Here is a 17,089-nt window from a genome sequence, read left to right as displayed (position 1 = left end):
TACCATAAAACCAAAGAGTTTATGAATACAATGCACCTTCTTCAACATTCTCCAACCCCTGCTTTGACCTACCTCTTCCTTACTTTCTAAAAAATTTGTGCTATATACAAAACATTCTCTTTTTTTTTTCTTTTTTTCTTCTTTTTTGTGGGTCGTGGGGCCTGAACTCTGGGCCTGGGCACTGTCCCTAAGCTCTTCAGCTCAAAGCTAGCACTCTACCACTTGAGCCACAGCACCACTTCTGGCTTTTTCTGATTATGTGGTGCTGAGGAATTGAATCCAGGGCTTCATGCATGTGAGGCAAGCACTCTACCATGGAGCTACCTTCCCAGCTCTTATATAAAGCATTCTTGACTAGAGCATCAGCATTGAGCAAAAAAGCTAAGCAACAGTGCCCAGGTTCTGTATTCAAGCTCCAGTATTGGCACTAGTCCACTGATTCTTATATTTTGCTCTAGAGTCTCTAGAACTAAAGTGCAAATCATCCAGCTCACTTGGAACCTACCAAACTTTTGGCCTAAAGACCTGCAGCCTGTATTTTTTTTTTTCAACCTCCCCTTAGGAATGAGATGTGAAGCTTAAATTTGCAAACCATTGATTCAGACTATCCTTACCCCCAATCTATAGACACACACAATTTGCCTGAACATTTGTGAACACACATGGTTTGGTAATGCTGTTAATAAGTCAGTTACCCTCCCAAGCTCAACAATTTATTCCAGAACATAAATTCATAGTTAAGTTCCATCTGGAATGTGAACTGACCCTGATACATTTTTGGTAAATTAAGTTTTTTTCCCAGTCCCCCAATCACAGGATCTGTGCCTGAGTTTCCATATTTGCCTGTGTGAAGCCTTTTGCAAGTATTTGCTTAACATCATTCAGTATCCAGGGAGCGTCTCCATGGTGCCTTTGCTGCATCAGAATCAGGTGCAGATCAGGTGTGATATGCCAGGGACAAGGTAACCCACAGTGCTGGCCACTTAGGTCTTTAAAATTCTGCCTGTGAGGCCTTTTGTGGCAGAGCCTAGCAAGACCCTGAATTGAAACCTCAGTACCGCAATAATTAGACAGACAGACAGACAGACAGACAGACAGACAGACAGACAGACAGACAGACAGACAGACAGATAGATAGATAGATAGATGCATTCTATCTGTGAAACACTTCCTCTCTCTTGAAATGAAAATTTAAAATAATGATATTGACCAAGATACACCATACTCATAAATTGTTGAATTGAAACCCCTTTGTATAATTATTTAAGGTTAAAAATAATAATAAGATGCTCTGTGTTCTGAGATCTAGATAACAACCTCTTCTGCTAATTAGATGAAAGGTATAGAAAGTTAAATGATTGGCCCCAGGGGAAGATTTTCCCCAGTGAACCCCACTGGAAGACTTCATTGTTGCTGGAGAGTTGTTTTTGAGTTCAGGACAAGCTTTGGGAATGCCTTCTTTCTTCTCTTTAGCATCATGGTGATGACCATGAAAAAGCAAAATAAAAGGAAGATTACCAGCTAGCAGCTGGTGGCTCAGGCCTGTAATCCTAACTACTCAGGAGGCAGAAGTTTGAGGACTGAGGTGCAAAGCTGGCCTGGGTAGAAAAGTCTGTGAAATTCTTATCTCCAATTTACCACTAAAAAGATAGAAGTAGAACTGTTGCTCAAGTGGTAGATTGCTAGTCATGAACAACAACAACAACAAAAAAGCTCATGGGTGGTGCTCCTGAATTCAAGGCCCCTAGTCCCACCACAAGAAGAAAGAAGAGGAAGAGGAAGAGATAGTGGAAGAGTAGGAGGAGGGAGGGGGAGGAGGAGGAAGTTAGACAGCAATTATTTAATTGACTGTCCAAATGAATTGGAGTGACAACACTCCGTACTTTTTCCGTGTATGACTTAGCTCAAAAAGCAAATCCCTATATGTTATAATTAAAAAGGCATCCCAATAACAAAGCAAACTACAGAGCTAGACACGGTGGCACACACCTGTAATCTTGTTTCAGGAAATTTTGGGCCCCAGGCCTGGGTTTCATTGGGGAAGTGTGGCCACTCACTCCACCAAGCCAAATAAAACCAGAAGTTTATTACATGACATGGGCAGCCCTTGGATAGAGAAAAGGGAACATTTAACTCATCTTCTACCCTCTTCTTCATAATATAGACATGAGCTATAGGTTTAAACTGACAAAGAAGGGAAAGGAGTAAAAGTTATGCATAATTAAACAGTCCCAGTCCCAGTCCCAGTTATGTTCTAATGGTCAGAGGTGGCTGAGGTGGAGTCTGACAGTCCACTATCTCAGGATTGGTCAGGTGGGGCCTGATTACAATGAGTCATCAATGCATTACAAGTGGTCTTGTCTACTGATCCACTCCTTCCTAGTTTCTAAGATGGCTATACAGTGTGACTATAGAAAAGAATGAGTCAGGGGGCTGGGAAGGTGGCTTAGAGGTAGAGAGCTTGCCTCACATGACTGAGGCCCTGGGTTCAATTCCTCAGCACCACATAAGCAGAAAAAGCCAGAAGTGGTGTTGTGGCTCAAGTAGTAGAGCTCTAGCCTTGAGCTGAAGAGCTGAGGGACAGCACCCAGGCCCAGAGTTCTGGCCCCATGACTGGCAAAAGAAAAGAAAAAAGAAAAGAATGACTCAGGTTTGGAATGTGACTTAGTGGTAGAGTGCTTGCCTACCATGCATGAAACCCTTGGTTCAATTCCTCAGTACCACATAAACAGAAAAAAAAAGAAAATGGCTTTGTGGCTCAAATGGTAGTGTTAGCCTTGAGCAAAAGAAGCTCGGGGACAGTGTCCAGGCCCTGAGTTCAAGCCCCAGGATGGGCGAAAAAAAGAAAAAGAAAAGAAAAAAGAAAAAGAAAAAGAAAAAAGAAGAGAATGACTCAGGATGAAGGACATAGGTACAAAATGGAAGCGAAGCCTAGCTTTTAATTTCTTTTAGTTAATTTAGGGGCCCAAGTAAGGAATCAGTATATCTCAGAAAAAGCAAATATTAAACCCCTGCTATAGTAATTTCTGTACTCATAGGAAGATTTAGAGTTCCAGGACAGTCCCGCCAGGTATGTAGCAGGACACTGTCAAAAAATAAAAGAGCCATCAGCACACCCAAACCTCCTCAAGGCTGCTTTCACAAAGTGGCCGCACCAACTCCTTTTGCTATTAGCTTCACTGATCCTGTGCTTCTACTCAAACCCAAATCTTTCAAGTTCTGTCCAGTGTAAAGGCTAATGATTAATTGGGAATGGAGAAGCAAATCCCAGAACAATCAGCAGCATAATGAAGTGTTTGTTAGCACCTATAGCCGAGAGAGAAGAAAGATATGCTGAAGTGGGTCCAGAAATCTCTCCCAGTCACCACATAATTACCTGTATCACTTCTCCACTTAGGCTTTTGGGTGAGCCCAAACAAGAGTATGTCAAGGTTTCCCACACAGGTACTGTTGTTGTTGTTGTTGTTGCTCCTGTTTTCTTCTTCTTCTTCTTCTTCTTCTTCTTCTTCTTCTTCTTCTTCTTCTTTTTCTTCTTCTTCTTCTTCTTCTTCTTCTTCTTTCTTCTTCTTCTTCTTCTTCTTCCTCTTCTTCCTCTTCTTCCTCTTCTTCCTCTTCCTCCTCTTCCTCCTCTTCCTCTTCCTCCTCTTCCTCCTCCTCCTCTTCCTCCTCTTCCTCTTCCTCTTCCTCCTCTTCCTCTTCCTCCTCTTCCTCTTCCTCCTCTTCCTCCTCTTCCTCTTCCTCCTCTTCCTCCTCTTCCTCTTCCTCCTCTTCCTCTTCCTCCTCTTCCTTCTTCTCCTTCTCTTCTTTCTCCTTCTCCTTCTCCTTCTCCTTCTCCTTCTCCTTCTTCTTCCTTCTTCTTCTTCCTTCTTCCTTTTTTTTTTTTTGTCTCTTCCTATTTTTTTGCTCAGCTTAGCCTTGCAAACAGCAACTCTTCAGTGCTGCCTGCCTCTAGTTCCAGGTCTTACTGGGTCAGATGAACACAGTTTTGCTCTGTGCATTTGAGAAATCCAAGAGACACTGAGTGCCTATTAGAGGACGTATCTTTCTTTTTTATTCACTGAGGTTAGAGCCGCCAGCATTTGAAATCCAGGATCCTCTTTTCATGTTCTGTTTTTTTGTGGGTGTTGTTGTTTGCTTTTGTGTGTGTGTGTGGGGGGGTCTCATTTGGTAGCTCGGGCTGGCCTTGACCTTATAATCATCCTTCCCCAACCTTCCAAGTAGCCCAGCTGGCTGCTGTCTTCATTTTGGAGCTATGTTGTATAGATCTTTATAATTGGAGGGGAAAAAGTCTTAAATAAACATACACCATAGAAAGGCTTCTTAGCCGAATCCTAGCTACTCAGAAGGCTGAGGTCTGACAAGCACAGTTCAGAGCTAGCCTGGGAGGTGAGACTCTTATCTCCAATTAACTATCAAAAAGCCAGAAGTGGAGCTGTGGCTCAAGCAATAGAGCACTAGGTTGGGACAGTACCCAGGCCCTGAGTTCAAGCCCCAGAAGCCCTTTACTATTCCTCTCCCAAAGCTTCTGGATATAATCAAAGAAGGCCTGTAAGATGTCCCAGGGGGAAGGGTAAACATGTCTAGCCTGATTCATTGGTTAGTTCTGAAATAATTATTTCCAAAATGAGGGCTAAGGAATGGTTGCTAGGCATGTAAACATCAACTCTGCCTTTGGCTAGAGTAAAAAGCAGGTAGGGAAAGCTGGGCCTTCTTAGTCACAATAGCTACAAAGCTTACCACACTCCATGCTAGATAAACAAATCAAAGTAACTACTATGTAGAAGGAAAGGCATCCTCTCATAAGACAAGATAGCCATTTTGTTAAAGATCTGTAAGGATTTTTTTTTTTTTCGGTTGTGGGACGTGAACTCTGGGCCTGGGCACTGACCCTCAGCTCTTCAATTCAAGGCTAGCACTCTACCACTTGAGCCACAGCACCACTTCTGGTTTTCTGGTGGTTTATTGGAGATAAGAGCCTCATGGACTTTCCTGCCGGGTCTGGCTTTGAGCTGTGATCCTTAGATCTCAGCCCCTGAGTAGCTAGGATTACAGGTATGAGCCAACAGCACCTGGCTTCCTGTAAGGATTTTTAAAATACCAGAACTTGAGAAAGGGAGAAATTAGCCTAAGGATAAGGTAAATTTGTTGAAAGAAAAAAAAAAGCTATGGCTTTCAATAATTCACATGCTATGTGAATTATTGGGCTGAATACAGAGTTATTACAAAAGTTTCTATTTTGGCTTGTGTCTCTACTTCTTAATATAGTAACATCATTAATGTCTGTCTCCTCAGCCTGTGTGAATCTGAGCCTATGTTTATTCTCCACTGGAAATGGTATTATAAACAGATTCTGTTGCCTTAATTACGTTATATATCTGTACATGGAATGCTTTGTTAGGCTGCAAATATTTTAATATTCATTCTGAGTCCCAAGGCTTTGCCAAACAAGATACTAAAATTGCTTTTGGTTGTTTGGAAATAATAACCTAGTATTTAAGCCAAGGGCTGGGAAGGTGGCTCAGTGGTAGAATGCTTGCCTCGCATGCATGAAACCCTGGATTCGATTCCTCAGCACCACATAAACAAAAAAAGCCGGAAGTGGCGCTGTGGCTCAAGTGGTAGAGCGCTAGCCTTGAGCTGAAGAGCTGAGGCATAGCGCCCAGGCCCAGAGTTCAAGCCCCACAACTGACAAAAAATAAAAATAAAAAATAAAAAAAAAGAATTATCTAACCGAAAAATTGCTGTATACTGCAGAGGTTATAAAGAATTCTAGCCAAGTACCTGTGGCTCATGCTTATAACTCTAGCTACTTAGAAGGTAGAGATTTGGAAGGTTGTAGTTTGAAGCTTGGGAAAGTCTGTGAGTCTCCATCTCCAAAATAACCAAGAAAAAATAGGACTATAGGTGTGGCTCAAGTGGTAGAACACCAGCTTAGCAGTCATAAAGACCCAAGTTCAAATCCTAGTACAACCCCTTCATCAATTGATTATACAATAAGGCCTATATCTTCTTTTTCTTTTTTCCTTTTTGTTTTTCTTTTGCCAGTCCTGAGGCTTGAACTCAGGGCCTGGGCACTGTCCCTGGGCTTCTTTTGCTCAAGGCTAGCACTCTACCACTTAAGCCACAGCACCACTTCTGGTCTTTTCTGTTTAGGAGGTACTGAGGAATCAAACCCAGGGCTTCATGCATGCTAGGCAAGCACTCTACCACTAAGCCACATTCCCAGCCCTTTATTTTCTTTTTCTATTTGACCTAAGAATCTGGTTGGTTAGCCGGGCGCCGGTGGCTCACGCCTGTAATCCTAGCTACTCAGGAGGCTGAGATCTGAGGATCTCGGTTCAAAGCCAGCCAGGGCAGGAGAGTCCATGAGACTCTTATCTCCAATAAGCCACTAGAAAACCGGAAGTGGCGCTGTGGCTCAAGTGGTAGAGCACAGGTCTTGCGCTAAAGCGCCCAGGGACAGCGCCCAAGCCCAGAGTTCAAGCCCCAGGACCGACCAAAAAAAAAAAAAAAAAAAAAAGAATCTGGTTGGTTAGGGCAAGAGTTTACTTGTGGGAAGTGCATAGATAACTTAGTAAGGTAGAAAGAAAAATCCCAAATAGACTTGGGGAAAAAAAACTGTAAATAATGAAAGCTAGAAAAATGAAAAGTACTATGAGCTGGAGAAGTGGCATCTGGGTGGGCTGGAGGGTACCTTTCATTTTTGTTCCCTTGGTGAAAGTAAGTATTGGATGTGGTGGCCTGTAAGTTTCATTAGTAGCAGGGGAGAGGCATTTTAGAAGGCGGGAGAGCACGTGTTTTGAAGGACATTCTTCCTTTACTAGATGGGGTAGACATATAGTTTCCACTGTGACTTAATGCTGGGGCGAGTAGAGCCACCCAGTGGTGTTTACATAGAGTGGTGAGGGGAAATGGAAGTCAGTAATTTTGAAAGTCATTTTTAAAAGGCTGTTTTAAAATGCATGAAGCTATTTGCCAGTCAAAAATAAGTCATAAGGCCTGGCTCCCATGGCTTATTCCTGTAATCCTAGCTACTCAAGAGGCTGAGATGGGAGGATGAAAGTTTGAAACTACCCTGGGCAGGAAATTCAGACTCTTACCACCAATCAACCACCCAAAAGCCAGAAATGGAAGCATGGCTCAAGTGGTAAAGTGCCAGCTTTGAGTGAAACAGCAAAAGGAGAGTTGCCCAGGCTCTGCATTCAAGTCCCAGGACTGTCACACACATGCACATGTGCACACATGTGCATGCACACACACACACATGTGCATACACACGCGGTGAAAAAATGGAAAATTGAAGGTGAAAAACTTCTGAGTCACAGACTTTGGAATTCCTTCAATGAAATGCTGTTTGTGAACTCATCTCCTACTCGGTTCATAAACACTGGGGCGTGTCCTGGGGCGATGAGACTCTGCACTTTGGATCTTCTATCTGCACATCACTTGTGGTCTTGATCAAGCCTGTTGCTGTGAAGCCTCAGATGTCATCCAAACCTGCGAGTATGGCTCAAGAGTTGTTCATCTGGCCCCAATAGTTACAGCCAAACCAGAGCAGATGCTGGAATTGTGAGGTGAGGATTCCTTTCAAAGTCAAAGTACCTCCTGGACCGCCCCTACCCCCCTCCCTGAAACCTTTGCAACTTCACATCTCCTTGGAGACCAAAACTCCTCCTCCTAGAAGCTCCTCTTTTGGAAACCGATGGGGTGGGGCCAGAAAGCATGAAAGGGGGTTTCTTTTATTTTACATTTTGCCATTTGAGACTTGCAGAACAGAGGTTATGTTATGTGCCGTGGGTGGTTCTGGAACAGCCAGGAAACCAGGCTGGGGAACATAGCCCTGAGCTACCCTGAGGAAAGCAGCCGCAGGATGCCAGTCGCCTTGCCCTTTCACACCGGCTTTCACAGTGCGAATTCTCTGAACGGTAACAACAAGAATGGGAGTGGGGAGAAACACAGGAAGTGAAAGAAGAGAGATCCGGGAAGCTAAATCTGCAGGGGGGGGGGGGCGAGAAGAGTTAGCAGAGTTTTGGCAAAAAAGGAGGAGATAGAAGAAAATTAGGAGCAGAGGGAGGAGGAAAAGGCTGGGCTTAAGCAACCTGCTACTGGGGTTTTTAGACAAAGGAGGCTGGAGAGGGGCGTGATTGGTTTCTAATATCAGCTGGAAGAGCTAGCTAGTGAGCCGGGAGGGGGTGTGTGTGATTGGTTTCTAATATCAGCTGGGACAGCGGGAGAGCTAGAGAGAGGGAGGGAGGGGAGAGAGCGAGAGAGAGGGACAGGGACGGGGACTGGGAGAGGGAGAGAGAGAGGGGGAGAGAGAACGCAGCTAGACTATGGACAAGGAACTGAATAAAACTACAACACGTCTTTCTGGGCAGCAATCACTGGAGTATGTACCACAGTAAGAATTGGAAAGAAAGAGAAAAAATAAGTCTGGGAACAGATTTGCACATCTGGGTGGACTTGGCTCTCTCGTTCTTCTTTGAGGCATGCCTTTATCCGTGCGGTCCCTATTTATAGTTTCTGTCTCTACTGTCATTGTTTTTATCGTGTTCTATGTGTTCAGCTTTGGGGGAGATCAAAGCTACCAGAGGTTAAATATCTCTGATGCTAGGATTCTGACTCAAGTTTGCACATCCTTTATCAATGGGAAAACTCCTTTCCTGTGGAGAAATAAGCTCATGATCTATGAGAAATCTTCTTGCAAGGAATACTCGACTCACAGCCACTATATCACAGCTCCTTTATCTCAAGAAGAAGTTGAATTTCCTTTGGCGTACATCATGGTCATTCATCATAATTTTGACACCTTTGCAAGACTCTTCAGATCCATCTACATGCCCCAAAATGTCTACTGCATTCACGTGGATGAAAAGGCCACAGTTGAATTCAAAGAAGCCGTGGGACAGTTAGTCAGCTGCTTCCCAAATGCGTTTCTGGCTTCCAAGATGGAACCCGTGGTCTATGGTGGGATCTCCAGGCTCCAGGCTGACCTGAACTGCTTGAAGGATCTGGTGGCCACTGAGGTCCCCTGGAAGTACCTCCTCAACACCTGTGGGCAAGATTTCCCCCTGAAGACCAACAGGGAAATCGTGCAGTATCTGAAAGGACTTAAAGGGAAGAATCTCACCCCAGGGGTGCTGCCCCCAGCCCACGCCGTCGGGAGGACTAAGTTTGTCCACCGAGAGCATCTGGGTAAAGAGCTTTCCTATGTGATCCGAACGGCCACCTTGAAGCCGCCACCTCCGCATAACCTCACCATTTACTTTGGCTCAGCTTATGTTGCTCTATCAAGAGAGTTTGCTAACTTTGTTCTCCATGACTCACGGGCTGTTGATTTGCTCCAGTGGTCCAAGGACACTTTCAGTCCGGATGAACATTTCTGGGTGACGCTCAATAGGATTCCAGGTATGTGAGATTTCATGGTTTTTTGGGGTGTCTTTTTTTTTTGAGGGGGATATGTGCTTCCCACACCCACAGGTTCCATATTGAAGGTTCAACCAAACGCAAATGGAAAAAATGTTTCTTTTCTTACACATGTATAGACTTTCTTCTTGTCATGATTTCCTAAAAAAAATACTCTGACTACTGACAGGACAGGGACATTTTCTTAGTTCTTGTAAGTCATCTAGACATGATACAAAGTATATGAAGAGCATTTGTACATATGTAGCATAATACATAATATTTATGTAAGGGATCAGAGCATCTGTGGTTCTTTTACCCAAGGGGAACTCTGGAACTGGAACCAGTCCCCCAGGGATACTGAGGGATGTCGGACTTTGAAAAGGCTTTTAAAGAATCTACCACTTAAAAAAAAATTAGAACATGAAGATAGATGAAAACTAAAATGTGTAGTACTCACTCTCATCCTTTCTAAATGCAATATCATGTTCTCTATGTGATCACTAAAGTATTCTAACACTAACTTGACCTTAAAGTATTCTCACACTAACTAGAATACTTCGTTGTGGTATCTCTCTTTAGTTTGCCATGTTCTGTCGTGTGTGTGTGTGTGTGTGTGTGTGTGTGTGTGTGTGTATGTGTGTGTGTGTGTGTGTGTGTGTACACGCACGCGCGTGCACGCACTTGGCCTTTTCCATTCAAGGTTGGCACTCTGCCACTTGAGCCATGCCTCCACTTTTGGTCTTTGCCTCGTTAAATTGGCTATAAAGTCTTTGGACTTTTTTTTTTTTTTTTTTGCCCAAGTTTAATTCTAATGACAATCTTCAGATCTCAGCCTCCTGATGAAGTGGACTGACCCCCTTGACAAAGTCATAGATGCTGACCAGTATCTTAAAAAGCTGGAGTTTATTGGATTGACTGGCCGGGGCTAACTCAATTTGGCAGTGAGCAGCCTCGAACTCAAATAGTTCAGGGTTTATAAAGGCAAAACATACATTCTTTTAGAGCAGATGCAAGCGAGCTGGTACACAGAAGCAGAACTTAGCAGTTATTTTGCAAGCGCGTAAATCACAAACATTCCTGAAACAGAACCATAAATACCCCTGTAATAATTTCTTGACCTTTAAGCAACAGGCAATTCTTGGTTTCCGGGCCAGGTGTTTCTACTTTCTAGAAACTAGTAGTTACAGTAAAAGGGGTAGCCTTCTGAGTCACCCCTGGCCTGGGGAGGCCCCATGGCGGATTGTTTTACTACTAAACTGAATTCCAGTAACCAGGTGTTTAACTCACTAATTTACTTCAAGCCTTTATCTCTGGAATGTCTCCTTTTAATGACGAGCCTTGAGGGATTTTTGTTTGTTTGTTTGTTTTCTACCGGGAGATCCTGCCTTTCAAGTTTGGCCCTATTCAAAATCAATAATTTTGTTCTGTATCTAATTTCACATTTTATATTCTTTTGGGGGTCATCACACTGAGACACTAGGATCACAGGCTTTGAGTCACCGTGGCCTGGCCACGTGCAGCATCTTACAGAATCTTTGCCACATCAGATGTTTCTGTTCTCAGTCCACACTGGTGCTCTCTCTTCCTAAATTTGTCAGACTTGCTCTTCACCCAAGATCTTTGCCTGGCTTATCCTTCTGCCCATCCTTGAAGAATCACAAGCCTCTTTCACAGCTGTCATATCTCAGAACAGCAGCTCTGACCACCAGAACCGTCCCCCTACCAAGTCATGGGCCAGCTTGGGACTTGCATACCACCATGATTTTTTTTTCCCTTCAAAGAGCCTATTGCCATCTCAATAATCATATTTCCTATTTGCGTGGGTTTGTTGAAAGCCAGAGTCATTTTCTGTTTTGTTATTTGTGTTAGGTGTTACGAGTCAGCTAGAAGTGAAATGCTCAGAATACATAGTACTGGCTCAATAAATACATATTAGGAGGCTACTGAATTCTAAGCGAGTGAATGAATCAATGAATGAATGAATGCCAAAGCAAGAAGCTTTCCTATGGCACCGCAGCTACCTTTCTCTAAAACCCACTGAGATAACTGTTAGGTTTATAAAAAAAAGAGGTTGCCAAGTAAGAACAGCACCACGCACGTGGTATTCAGGTAAGGGGTAGGTTTATTCATCGTTCTGGCTAGCACCAGGCCACGCTGGCCCTCCACGCAGCTGGGAAAGGCCTGGGAAAGAGGTGGGAAAGAGCTAGAAAAGAGGGCATCTGGGAAAGAGCTGGGAAAGAGAGAGCCAGGAAAGGGAGAGAGCTGGGAAAGGAGAGAGAACTGGGAAAAGGCAGCAGCTGGGCCTGGGCTAGGCCTTATCTAGGGTATGGGCGGAGAAAGGTGTGTCCACATCAAATTCAGATGTGACCTCAGTGGATGCAGATGTGACCTCTTCCAGGTGTGCCAGTTGCCTAGGTAACGCAGGTACTGGGTGGAGACTTTGCTGCGAGGAGGGTGGAGTCTGCTTGCCATCCAGGAGTGGACCTTACAATAACTATTTGGACTCAAGCATGTATCTTAGCTGCATATTGTTTTTAGCAGAAACTTATTTTATTTGAGACAAATAATAAGATTCTAGACCTCCTTTCTTTCCCATCAAATTACTGATTTACCAGATGGGTTATTTTTTTTTTAATATATAAGATACGATAGGTAAGATTTCTTTGGAAGTAAACAATAAGGTTTGGACTCAATAAAAAAATACAAAATGATATCTAATGAACTAGACAGCATTATAAAAGCAAGAGAAAAGCAACCATTGTTCTGGTTGTTGGGGGGCCGCCAAGTTGGAAATGCTGGGAAGTGCTCCGGGCTGCAGGGCTGGGCTTGCTGGGCGATAAACATGCCCACGTTCTCTGGAAAATACCAAGTTATGGTTGTGAATCCATGAGGACTTGCCTAGCACATTCTCTGTGTCCTAGCTCCCTTCCTCTGCTCCCCTTGGCCTCTGTCTTTTTACTTTTAACCTGCTGTTCCCTTTGTGATTATGTAATTGGGGGAACATTAGATACTGAGAAGCTGATTTCCATATTTAAATATTGCATTCCTTTCTAGTTCCACTATTCCCTTAAAATCGATTAAAGTTTGGTTCTGGCCATAAATGGCCTCAAGTACTCTACTGAGGTGAAGGCATTTTGTAACTCAGTATAAGGGTGGCTTGTGGCTTTAACAGGAAAGAAGGAAGGAACGAAGGAAGGAAGGAAGGAAGGAAGGAAGGAAGGAAGGAAGGAAGGAAAGAATCTAAGTTTGTGGAGGCTAAGGTAAGAGGGATCACAGTATGGGACCAGTCTGGGCAACATACCTAGACCCCATTTTTTTTTCTGTTGGTGATGCAAAATAATAATGACAATAAAAACTTATGACAATAAAAACTTACTATTTTAACTTTTTGTGTGTGCTGGTCCTGGGGCTTAAACTCAAGGCTTGGGTGTGGTCCCTAAGTATTTATGCTCCAGGCTGGTACTACCACGTCAAATCATAGCTCTATTTCCAGCTTTTTGGTGGATATTTGGAGAGAAGAGTTTCATGGACTTTTTTCTGCCTGGGCTGGCCTTGAACTGCAATCCTCAGATCTCAGCCTCCTGAGTAGCTAGGATTACAGATGTGAGCCAGTGGCATCTGGCTTCCCATTTCAAAATATATATATTTATAGGTTTGGGGGGTCTAACATACTCTCGCAGCAATAGTCTGATCCCTTCTGTTAGGATCCAGGACCACCATCCCAGGGGACCACGCAGAGGCACCCAGGCACTGGGGAAAGATTATTATAAGGTTTATTACAGGGGCCATATCTCCCCCGGGGAGAGGGAGCATATAAGGCGTTTGCCCCTGTCCAGGTGGGTAGCTCTGGTGCCAGTCAGGGGCAGGTAGGTCTGGGTCTGAGAGAGGGAGGGGCCAGCCATCTGGCGGGAACTATAGGGCAGGTAGGAGCTCAGGTGTGGGTGGAGCTGAGGACCTGAGGTGGGAATAATGTCCTTTAAGTCATGGAAGCTCACAGAACCTCAAATGTTCCCCAGTATGGGAAGAAGGGTTCAGCAAAACGCGGATGAGGATGGTGGACTTTGAGTGTCAGAGGTTTTGACTGCCTGCAAGAGTCACCTGACCAAAGGGGAGGGGCTCCTTCGGCTTCCCAGTTGCTATGGAAACCACAGGTCCTTGAGATCCACCTGTGAAGACATTTCAACGGGTCTAAAATGGAGAGAAGGCAAGGTAGTTTTAGCAAGGATTATTTAAGTGTCACTGAATAAAGGGGGGGGGGCAATGGAGAACAGAAACATTTCCTGCCCCTAAGGCAGGAAATGGGAATGCAGACTCCGAAGGGGGTTCCTAGGCTTTCTGAGCTTGGAGAAAACACAAGGTCAGGTTGCCTAGCAACTTCTAATCTGTAGACAATGGTTTGGGGTGGATAAAACGGGTGAGGCCTTACCCCAAACCCTGGTAACCTTCAGGACTTCCTGTTGCCAGAGTTGCCTCCTTCTTTCTGTCAGAGGCCCCTACTGGGAACCCAGCAGCTTCTTAACATGTAAAAGGAGAAGGTTCATGAAAACATCCCCCTTGTGGTCTCCTATGTGTGTCATTTAATATCTAAAAGAAAGGGGAGCCTTGCTTTGGTCTTCTAGTTTTTACTTCCTGATTCTAATGTTGTAGTCTGGCTCTTGTAATGTTTATTAATTAATTTCCATTAATCCTGTCTCCTCACGTATGTCTCCTGCCTCAAGATCAGCTGGAGGGAAGAGGGAGAAAGGAGAGGCTAAGGGAGGTGAAGAGAATGGAAGAATACCAATCAATGTGTCTATCTATGTAGGTATCTCTCTATAAATCAGCTGTCTCTGACTATCATCTATTTCCTGACTCTCATCTATTTCCTATCAGCTATCTATCTATATCTGTCCTAGCTATCCATCTGTGAATAAATGAAGATAGCTTAGTGAAAAGTACTAAGTAATATTTGAAAAAGGGTGAAGAGCTAAGGTAATACAGGGAGTGAACTTGTTCAAAGAATACGATGGGCTGGGAAGGTGGTTCAGTGGTAGAACGCTTGCCTTGCATGCTTGAGGCCCTGGGTTCGATTCCTCAGCACCACATAAGCAAAAACGAAAAAATCCGGAAGTGGTGTTGTGACTCAAGTGGTAGAGTGCTAGCCTTGAACTGAAGAGCTGAGGGACAGCGCCCAGGCCCAGAATTCAGGCCCCACGACCGGACCCCCCCCAAAAAAAATACTATGCATCTGTGGAATGATCACAACCCCTCTGGACTACTAGTGAATGCAAAGGACTAAAACCAAACAAAACAATAAGCCCTAATGGGCCCATGTAGAAAGACATGCCTCTACTTTACATGCCTCTTTCATTCTAGAAGACCCCTAAAAACCTTGCTTGTTAGCCTCAGGAATCCACAGTGAGAAAAGTGGCTGGGGTTTACCTTCCCCGTTGGCTTTGGTGGTGGTATCCCATATTCTCTTTCAGGAATGGGTGGGGTGTCTCCGAGAGAGGAAGGAAACTTGGCCAGTCTGACTCCGCTGGTGTATTTCTGGATAGCATGACATCTCTGGAGATTCTGCCTCCTTCCCATCTTGGATTGCTTCGTAGAGAAAGGAGATCTGGCTGGTAGGTGGGTCCTCCCCAAAGTTCCAGCCAATGTCCTCTCTCCACCTTCAAAGGCAAGGTCAAATCTAACCACTCATTCCAGCTATTCCAGTGATAGATACTGGAGTGTCTTTTGTGATTGAAGATTTGGGGCCCTTGGCCTTGAATCACATCACTTCTTTTGTTTTCAGTGTTGTGCTTTTTTTTTTTTTTTTTGGTCGGTCGTGGGGCTTGAACTCTGGACTTGTATGCTATCTCTGTCCTCTATAGCTCAAGTTGAGCTCTCTACCACTTGAACCACAGCATCACTTCCTGTTTTCTGGGAGTTAATTGGCAATAAAAGTCTCATGTACTTTCCTGCACAGGCTGGCTTTTAACCACGATCCTCAGATCTCAGCCTCCATAGTTGCTAGAATTACAGGCGTGAGCCACTGGTGCCCAGCTAGTGTTGTGCTTTTAAGGGGGAAACTCTTCTGTAAACACAGAATCAACATCAAAGTGAGTGCAAAAAAAAACCCCTTTCCAGGCATATCAAGAGTCCTAAAATATTTCCAAGAGTAAGACAACCAAGATGAGCGGTACCCTAGAATTACATGGTGTCAGTAAACAAAGTGGAAGTCAATTAAAATTGGAGATAAACTGGGCACTGGTGACTCACACCTCCTAACTACTCAGGAGGCTGAGATCTGAGGATCTATGAAGCCAGCCTAGGCAGAAAAATCTGTGAGACCCTTATCTCCAATTAATCAGCAAAAAGCGAAAAGTGGATGTGTGACTCAAGTGATAGAGCACCAGCCTTCAGTGGAAGAAGCTAAGGGAAAGCACAAGGCCTTGAGTTCAAGTCCCAGTACACACGTGCGTACACACACACACACACACACACACCACACGCACGCACACACACACACACACACACACACACACACACACCCCAAACATTTAAACCTGGAGATAATGTAAAGAAAAGCTACTCCTAGAGGTATCAAGAGTCACAAAGCCTCACTTTACTTTTCCCTTCTTTCCCTTTTCTCGATTTCCTCCAACCCCACCCCCTCTCCCTTCCATACCCTCCCCTGCTCTCCATTCCTGTTTTCTTTTCTCCCTCTTCCCTTGGGAAGCCTCAGTCTCACTCCCCTCTTCAGGGAAGCCAGGCAGCAGGCCTATCATTCTGTTTCTTGTGATCAGGACCTTGGCCCTGTAGAGAGCCCAGCCTGTGATAGCAGTAGCTCACCTGGCTTCTGCTGCTCCTTTATATTCAACTTCTACATACCACCTCTTAAGAAAGACCCATTTTCTCTAGCTCTTCTTGTTCTTCTTCTAGAACTTTCTTTTGCCTACTTAGGCAGAACTCCTGAAGCCACGGAGTTTTGTGTGTGTGCTTTGACTTTGGTTTCCTTTGGTTTCCGTCTTCCCTTCCTGTGTTAGGTTTCTTCATTTGAACCTTTGCTCTGACCTTTCTCACGATCCTTTTCTTTCATAAGAATGTTTTAGTTCACTTTTTTTTTTGGATGTTTTGAACATGTTTTAATGGATAAAAGAATAAGGCCAAATTTTAGGGATTAAATTTTGACAATGGGAATTTTTATCAACTGAGCTCTTACATCTTTTTTTTTCTTCTATTTTTCTAGAGATTAATAGTAATAGTTATCATCACTCTCAACTAACTTGGCATTTGCATTTACTATCATTTACTCTTTTTTTCTACCATATATATATATATACTTTTTGTATATATATATGTGTATATATATATATATATATATATTTATATATATACACTTTTTCCCCCCCCCAAACTCTCTGGTAGCTCACGCCTGTAATCCTAGCTACTCAGGAGGCTGAGATCTGAGGATTGTCATTCTAACTCTGGGTGGACAAATCCTAAAGACTTATCTCTCACCTCCAAAAAGCTGGAAGTGGAGCTTTGGCTCAAGTAGTAGAGAACCAACCTTGAGCAAAAAAGCAAAGGGATAGCACCCAGGCCCTGAGTACAAGCCCCAGTACTGACACAAAAATAAATGCAAACAAACAAATAGCTCTCACAGTATTGGCACATGAACAGACCAAAATGGTCAATGGAACACAGAAGAAAGTCT

The 17,089-nt window shown here is 43.9% G+C and overlaps 1 protein-coding gene across 5 annotated transcripts in view; it reads left to right on the top strand.

Moving 5' to 3' along the window:
* Gcnt2 (glucosaminyl (N-acetyl) transferase 2 (I blood group)) overlaps nucleotides 1–17,089 on the top strand; it is a 100,451-nt gene that overhangs the window by 39,658 nt on the left and 43,704 nt on the right. The window contains exons 1-2 of one of the 5 annotated variants that reach the window (XM_070024592.1): nucleotides 5,195–7,925; nucleotides 8,567–9,408. The exons of 3 other annotated variants lie outside the window; for them this stretch is intronic. In XM_070024592.1, coding sequence (XP_069880693.1) covers nucleotides 8,682–9,408 — 727 coding nt within the window. In that variant the 5' untranslated portion in view covers nucleotides 5,195–7,925; nucleotides 8,567–8,681. Of the gene's footprint in view, nucleotides 1–5,194; nucleotides 7,926–8,279; nucleotides 9,409–17,089 lie in introns of those variants that run through there. One more of the 5 variants, XM_070024590.1, reaches the window with a different exon arrangement.

The sequence above is a fragment of the Dipodomys merriami genome, unplaced genomic scaffold (assembly GCF_024711535.1).
Source record: "Dipodomys merriami isolate MVZ:Mamm:240054 unplaced genomic scaffold, mDipMer1.0.p SCAF_16, whole genome shotgun sequence".
Classification (NCBI taxonomy): domain Eukaryota; kingdom Metazoa; phylum Chordata; class Mammalia; order Rodentia; family Heteromyidae; genus Dipodomys; species Dipodomys merriami.
The sequence above is the reverse complement of the archived record's forward strand: the minus strand, read 5'-3'. Positions and strand labels throughout refer to the sequence as shown.